The sequence below is a fragment of the Lithobates pipiens genome, unplaced genomic scaffold (genome assembly GCF_037356315.1).
Source record: "Lithobates pipiens isolate NorthernLeopardFrog02 unplaced genomic scaffold, aLitPip1_a1.2 Scaffold_16, whole genome shotgun sequence".
Lineage (NCBI taxonomy): Eukaryota > Metazoa > Chordata > Amphibia > Anura > Ranidae > Lithobates > Lithobates pipiens.
The window spans coordinates 118,656,687-118,664,923 of NW_027507748.1; the positions used below are offsets into that span (position 1 = coordinate 118,656,687).

The 8,237-nt window shown below is 47.1% G+C and overlaps 1 protein-coding gene across 1 annotated transcript in view; it reads left to right on the forward strand.

Annotated features, from left to right (window-relative positions):
• The first annotated feature begins 2,737 nt into the window (after positions 1-2,737).
• Positions 2,738-8,237, forward strand: part of GIT1 (GIT ArfGAP 1) — a 232,310-nt gene continuing 226,810 nt past the window's right edge. The window contains exon 1 of the mRNA XM_077480356.1: positions 2,738-3,055. Within this exon, the coding sequence (XP_077336482.1) occupies positions 3,004-3,055 (52 nt within the window). The 5' untranslated portion in view covers positions 2,738-3,003. The remainder of the gene's footprint in view (positions 3,056-8,237) is intronic.

Here is an 8,237-nt window from a genome sequence, read left to right on the forward strand (position 1 = left end):
CAAACAGCGTTACCCAATGCTAAAGCTTTTATCCAATTTCTAAATTGCTGCATTTGAATAATTTGAAAGCCAGTATAAAGGAATAGTAGTGGTAAAAAAAGCACTTGTGGGTTTAGCTAATCTTCTTTGTTTTTGGTATAATTCTCCTTTAAGGTGGCATAGCAGGGGTGTGTGTCCTATGCCCACATACTGTACTTTTGTTAATAGGTGTCCCTGTTGTTCCAATCTCAAAAAGTTGTTAGGTATGTTATTCTCACAAGACCATTTTTACTAAGAGTAAATGAATCCATCGCCCTTTACTTCCTGGAAATCCCAAAACTCTGGATCTGCTTCCTGTAACATGTGACAGGATGCATCTATAAGGCCAGGGTTACATCACTAGTGCCTTAAAGTAGAACTATAGATTTTTTTTTTTCTCATTTTGGATAGAGCAAGAGAGGGTTGTAACACCCCTCAGATTTTTTTTTTTTTGCTATTTGTGTTGCATTGGGTGGATTTCCTTTCACATCCTGTCCCATCACCAAACAGGAAGTGAGAGGAAATCCCTGCAAATTAAAGTGATTGTAAAGCTTTGTTTTAAAAAAAAAATAACAAACATGTTATACTTACCTGCTCTGTGCAAGGGTTTTGCACAGAGGGGCCTGATCCTCCTTTTCCAGGTTCCCCCGGCAGCGCTCCTGGCTCCTCCTCTTCTCTAGTGCACCCACGGAGAGCCGCTTCTTAGTTATGCTGCTGCGTCAATTGACACAGACAGCAGGACTTGGCCCCGCCCCCCGTGGCTCAGTGTCACTGGATTTGATTGACAGCAGCAAGAGCCAATGGCTCCTGCTGTTATCAATCTATCCAATGAGAACTCGAGACATCGGTTGGAGCTGCTGAGCTTGTCCGCATCGCTGAATTTATCGGGCTCAGATAAGAAAAAGGGGGGCTTTGGAGGGCTGCTGCAGCAAAAAAAAAAAAGTTTTTTCACCTTAATGCATAAAATGCATTAAGGTGAAAAACTGTGCGGTTTACAACTCCTTTAACCGCTTCAGCCCCAGAATATTTTCCCCCTTTCCTGACCAGAGCAATTGCGTGGTCATGCGACGTTGTACCCAAAAAAAATTGATGTCCTTTTTTTCCCACAAATAGAGCTTTCATTTGGTGGTATTTGATCGCCTCAGCGGTTTTTATTTTTATAAACAAAAAAAGAGTGACAATTTTGAAAAAAAGTCAACATTTCATACTCAAAAATTAAATATATCCCAAAAATGTATTAAAAAAAGTTTTTTTTCCAGTTTAGGCCGATATGTATTCTACATATTTTTAGTAAAAAAAAGAATTGCAATAAGCGTATATTGATTGGTTTGTGCAAAAATTTATAGCATCTGCAAAATAGGGGATAGTTTTATTGCATTTTTATTTTAAATTTTTTTTTTTTATTATTAATGGCGGTGAACTGCTATTTTTATCTGGACTGCGACATTAAGGCGGACACATCGGTCATTTTTGACACTATTTTGGGACAATTGTCATTTATACAGCAATCAGTGCTATAAAAATGCATTGATTACTATGTAAATGACACTGCCAGTGAGGGGGTTAACCACTAGGGGGCGGTGAAGGGGTTAAGCGTGTCTTAAGGAGTGATTCTAACTGTGAGGGGGGCTGAGCTTCCACACACAGGACAGCGATCACAGCTCCATGACAGAGAGCAGTGATCTCTGTCCTGTCACTAGGCAGAACGGGGAAATGCCTTGTTTGCAAAAGCATCTCCCCATTCTTCCTCTCCGTGAGATGAACGTGGGCACCCGGCGGACATCGAGTCCGCGGTACCCGCGGTCATGGACACGGAGACCGTGACGGTGACCGTGGCGATTGCCACAATGCACGCGTCGGCTGTTATCCTTGACGTCATGATGCTCAGTCAGGATAATTGAACCACCGCCCAGCTGTCATTCTGCTATAGGCCGGGCGGGAAGTGGTTAAGGTGAAAAACCTTGAGGGTTTACAACTCCTTCAAGTGGCTCCTGAAGGGGTAGTGCTACAGACACTTACCTGTCCGATGTTGGCACCCCTAACCTATTTGTCAATCGGCTTCAGAGGCAGGCGCTGGCATTTGTAGTAAGGGAAACAGGAAGTGAAGTCTTGCGGCGCCACAGCCTGCTTCCTACTGCACATGTGCGAGTCACGCTGTGCTTTGTGATTGGTCCTGTAGTCTTCTGGGAGCTGCGATGTGTCACAGAAGGCTACGGGGGCAACTTCGGGCTCAGATTGCCGTTGCGCATTGGACCGGACATGGGAGCGGGTACCTGTCAGAAATTAGCTACCTGCTCCCTCCCAAAAAAAGTGCCAAATGTGGCAGTGGAGGGGAGGATGCAAACAAGCAGAACTTTTCCTTTTAGGTGAAGTTCCGCTTTAATAAAACAACATGCGGGGTGCGTTTTGTAACGTGTAAAAATGCACATTGACGCTATAGGCGCGTTGGTTGGCATTTGTGTCAAGGTTAGAATTTTGTTATTTTTTGCAAGTGTGAACTTATAGTCATAAGATGTGAGGATTGTTTGTGTGTGCCCTTCCTTTAGGGCAGAGGCCAGCACTGTGCCATGGAAGAAGAGTGGATGGCAGAAATGGAGGTGACAGGAGCTGTCCATGCAGAGTGCGGTGTGTCAGAGCTCCTCTCCTCCTCCTCCTCCTCCTCCTGCGTCTGTCTCCCATTTCCTTTTCCCATACCCCCGGGGGGGGTGAAGCTGGAATATGGCCCCTCCTGTTGGATGGGTTGGGCTTCGATCAGTTTCCTGCAGCCGATGCACTCTGCTTTGGGTGAGCTGCAGAGATCCTGAGCACAGAGCCGGGGATCGGACCATCACAGGCGGAATACCGGAGAGGGAAGGAGGCTGCGAGGACGGAGCTCCTCTCCCCTGATCCCCGGACACCCTGCAGCCTCGGCCGGCTTTCTCTGGACTGGTAGCGGCTGATCGCAGCGCCCTGGCTCAGAAGGTGATCCCCTCCTCTCCTCTGAGGATGTCTCGGAAGGTGCAGAGGGGCGAGGTGTGTGCGGACTGCAGTGCCCCAGGTAAGTGCTCCCCGGCCGGCTATTCTCATCACACAGCCCGGGCTCCTCCACCATCTCACCTGGGCCTCTGCGGGCATGGCATAGGCCTGGAGAGCCAGGAGGAGGGGGGCGCCCTGCCATGGTATGGTCCAGGCATGGACTGACCCTGTGTGCCTGGCCTTGTCCCTTGGATGGAATTAAAGGGACCTGTCATGGGGGAGCTTGCTGTCATCCTGTGACCCAGATCTAGAGTCCTGACATCACTGGCTGCATGCTTGTACTGGGCTAGTGCTATAGAGAGAGTAATGCCAGGTGATTGGTGGCAGCAATGTGCACAGGGGCCCTATGGGATTTAGGGCTCATTTATACTACATGTGGGGTACTCAGTGATAAGCAATTGTGTTGGGGACCTAAGGGGCCCTTTGGTGTCCTCTACAGCATTTACAAACTTAACACTGTACACCCGCCTCCAATTTCTGCTGTACTTACCTCTGGGGTTGCCAATCTGTCAGCAAAAAGCCCCCTCGTAGCCATTCCAATGTTCCGGGCATTTGAAATATCTGCTCTTCTTCCTTTTCCTCTGTCAGCGCTTCCAGGACAAACCAGATGGATTCTGATTGGTCAACACTGTCACATTGACAGGGAAGAGGGAGAAGAGCAGGGATTTCAAATCCCCTGGCCAATGGACTGGCGAGCTGCTGACAGCTCGGCAACCAAGGTAAGTACAGCGGAGACCAATGTGGGGGGGGGGGGGGGGGGGTGTACTGTGTTCACCTTTTCATTTCTTTCAGTAAGGGCCCTCTCACACTGCTCTGTAGCAAAATTACTGTAAAAACGCATATGCCTTTTTACAGTAATTGTACTGTGTTTCATATGCGTTTCGGCTACATTTTTAGTTGCCTGCACCTGTGAAAAATGGTCATGTGACTCAAAAAACGCAACCTGCGGTGTGTTTTTACCGCAAATTTCATTCATTTAAATAGGAAGCTGCATTTTTTTTTTTTTTTTTTTTTACACCGTACCAAAGATACAGCATGCAGGACTTTTCTAAACGCACATGGCACCCACAGCGCAGTGGTGTGAAAAGTCCCACACTATTTAGCCCACACTTCCACTGACGGCTAGCTTGAAATCGTGCAAGTTTAGCTGAACTCACACGATTTCAAAGCGGCATTTAGACTTTGGGATCATGCACAGATGTCTATTCAAATGGCCCCCAAAGTCGCCAAAAGTAGAGCAGGAACTACTTTTGGGAATTGGTGCGGCACCGCAAAGTCGGCTTGGCACCGAATTGCCGGCAATTTGATATGTCAAATCGCATGTCAAAATGGCTCGATGCGAACGTGGGCTTAAAGGGGAAACCTTTTTCTTGTAGAGTAAAAATGCAGGAAAAACGTATCAGTGTGGAAGGGGCCTAAAGGTGAACTAACGCCTTAAGGGCTGGTTCACACTACAAAGATGCACTCCAGATCCATTTTGGAAGCGCTTCTGCATGCGTGTTTTTTAATGCGTTTTTGTTGCATTTCTGGATGTATTCCAGATGCTTTTTTTATTTGCTGGTTTTTTACTTTAGTAGGGTTCGGTGCATTTTAGATGCGTTCCAGTGCACTCTAGTCCGTTTTTGATGCGTTTTACCACAGTCCGGTGCAGGAATAATGAAGCATGTAATACTTTTTCTGGAACTGCAAGCACTGGTGTGAACTATGACATTGGAAACCATATAATCTACTTTCCGTGCACTTTTGATGCAGAAAAAAAAAACCCACTGGCGTAAACTGGCCCTGACACTATTAAATCCCCTTGTTATAGTGGGGCTCTCTCTGCACTGGACGGGTTAAATGCTATTTTTGCCCTGGGGTACCATTAAAAAGCACAATTACTTTATCCTCTTCCTCATTCCCTGGCTGCTGGCATTCTCCTCTTCTCTTCAATGCCCTCGGCATCTTTACATGGAATTAGACTCATCACAACTCATCTCTATCCAGACTGCCACTTCATACTATTTTCTGAGCCAATCAGCTGCAGCTTGTGTCATTCCTTGCACTGCAACAATTGTAAACAAAGGGGCGGGATGCTGGTGACATCATCGCCCTTATATGGACACGTGCCCATATTTAATCAATGACGTGGAGATGAGTTCGGAGGATGCCCAAGTTCACCTCTACTTACAATGCATGATTTCTGGTCTTGCTTTGTATGTAATGATGTATGGAGGGCTGAAGAATTGGCTTTTGAGGGTCCAGTCACATGGAGAGGGGGAAGCCTGCGGAACGAAGGATATGGCAATTAAAAGTACTTTTTAATAGTACTCTAGGCAAAAACAAGCGTTTACTTACTGTTTTCTTTTGCCTCGGGTTCATCTTTTTAATGGCAGCCTATATATTTCTCTCTTGACATGTCTCTTTATGTTACACACGACCGATAATCCGTTATTTGTGTATAAATTGGAGCAATGTGCTGCTGTAACATTATTTCAGGGAAGTTGTAAAGTTTGGATTGTGGTTGTAGAGTTGGGACTGTGCTGTCAACACAAACTGTCATTGTGGCTCACATTTATTTAGGCAGACGGTGATCTGTCCATTTATCTATTTCCCTGTACATGTTAGAAATGCCAGCGGAATGCCCTTGAGTGTTCTCTTTTGGCTTGAAAGAGAACCTGTCATGAACTTGGTACCTGGCACTATACATGGAGTTATTTACTAAAAACTGGAGAGTGCAAGCTCTGCACCAATCAGCTTCCAGTTTTTATTATTTGGTCAAAGCATAATTTAAAATGGAGTTCCACCCAAAAGTGGAACTTCCCCTTTAAGTACTCTTGCCCCCTGACATGCCACAATTGGCATGTCTTTTTTTTTTTTGGGGGGGGGGGGGTGCTGGGTACCTGGTTGGGAGTGGGACTTCCTCCTTAGGAATTCTGGCCGCCTAGGCATCTCCTCCCTCTCGGCATTGGCCATTGACGAAGCGCAGTGTGGGTCGTGCATGTGCAGTGTGCGCCCGGCTGTGAAACTGCAAACTGTCACAGCCGGGCGCCCCCACACTCGCAATGTTGGTGCCGCGAACCGGGGGGGAGAGAACGGAGGCTTCGGGTGGCCGCATTGCTGGACCGTGGGACAGGTGAGTGTCTGTTTATTAAGTCAGCAGCTATACTTTTGTAGCTGCGGACTTTTAATAAACTAAAAAACCAGTGGAACTCCGCTTTAACAAGCTGAAGTTGGAAGCTGATTGGTTTCATGCACAGCTGCACCAGATTGTGTGCGCTCCAGTTTAGACTGGGTTCACACTGGTACGACACACCATCCTACTTTGCCATGCAACATCTGTCCTACTTCTGTCTCTCTTCCATCCGACTTGAACAGGATACGATTTTGCTCCGACTTTTGAGATAGTCCGACATGTCCTTTGACCAATCAAAACAATCCCAGTGTGACACAAATTCCTTTTCCTGCTGCTGTACTGACCATGTTGGATGTCACAAGTTGGATGGTTAAGACAAGGATCTGACTTCAGTGATATTGAATGGGCTGAAAACGGACCAAAGTAGTGCAGGAACCTTTTCTAAAGTCGGGCCGACTTCTGTCGGACCAGTTAAGATGGGTCTCATACGGAACCATTGATTTGTACACTTCATGCAACATGTGCTCCTAAAGTCAGAACATATGTCGCAGTACTGTGAACTGGCCATAAGGCCCTTTTTTACACTGACTTTCCGATCAGGTCCACCTGTAGGTTTTTCAGGCGGACCTGATTGGATGCTCCATTCACCCCTATGGGGCAGCGGATGTTAGTGGTGACATGTCTGCTGCTCTCTGATCTGATCCCGTCCATGAAATCCAGACGGATAATGACCCTATTTTCTATCCGTCTGCCGGATAGCATGGGATTGGATGAAAATGAACCGGCGATCCTTTCTATCCGTTCTCCCCATAGAGGAGAGCGGGGCTCTGGCAGGTCCGTCTCGGCACAGTGAATGGAGACGGACCTGTCATCCGTCTGCTCAGCAAGGATTAGCGGTGCGATCCCCTGCTGAGCAAAGCGTAGTCTGCCGGGGCGGACTGCCCGTGTGAAGGGACCCTTAGTAAATCAATTCCTATGTGTTTTAGGTGACCCCTGTTAGCAGTTGGCTTCTTTGATAGCTGAGCACACACAGGTTTATTTTTTATGAAGTTGGAGGAAGGCAGTGGTAGTCTCATAGTTTGTAAGGTTGAATAAAGGACACCAGTCCATCCTGAGTGAATGTCTACAATTGTCCCTATCCCTGTACATTGCACACTCACATCAGTCCTACCCTCAAGGAGCCCGCAATCCAGGTCCCCATTCATATACTAGGGGCCAATTATGGACAGAAGCCAATTAACCTACCCGCATGTCTTTGGATTGTGGGAGAAACCGGAGTACCCGGAGGAAACCCACGCAAGCACATGGAGAACATGCAAACTCCAGGCAGGTAGTGTCGTGGTTGGGATTTGAACCAGTGACCCTTCTTATTGCTAGGTGAGCGTGCTAACCACTACACCACTGTGCCACCCTCAGTCTGAAGTTTTCACAAATATGAAAGCCTTTTTTTTTTTTTTTTCTTCGACTTGTTTTCAAAGTTGAAAAAACTCCAGAACTATCATCCGGATCATTACTTTGTGGTCTCTTACTTGGAACGTGTGTCTGTGTATTAGGTGTCCAAACAGCTAATATGCATAAGTTTGCAAGAGCAAGGCAGGCCATAGTGGGGTGAATCTCTTTTCTTCAACACGGGTTGTAGGAAAGAAATTGCACGATTCCCCACCAACACAGACAGTACTGACAGGAGAATCCCTCCTGCCGAGACATCGGCTTCGTTTCTATTGATCGATTGATCAATTTGGTATATTCATCCTGGCCATACAAGGTTTGAATCTCAGCTGGTTCCTGCTGAACTGGCTGAGATTCCAACCATTTAGGCTGGGAGGATTAAAGGTGAGACTAAAGTCTCTTGTTTGTAACTTCTCCCCCCTCTCTCTCTCCCCCCTCTCTCTCTCCTCCCTCCCTCTCTCTCTCTCTCTCTCCTCTCCCCCTCTCTCGTCTCTCTCTCTCTCCTCCCCCCCCTCTCTCTCTCTCTCTCTCTCTCCCCCTCTCTCTCTCCTCCCACTCTCTCTCTCTCTCTCTCTCTCTCTCTCCCACTCTCTCTCTCTCTCTCTCTCTCTCTCTCCTCCCCCCTCTCTCTCTCTCTCTC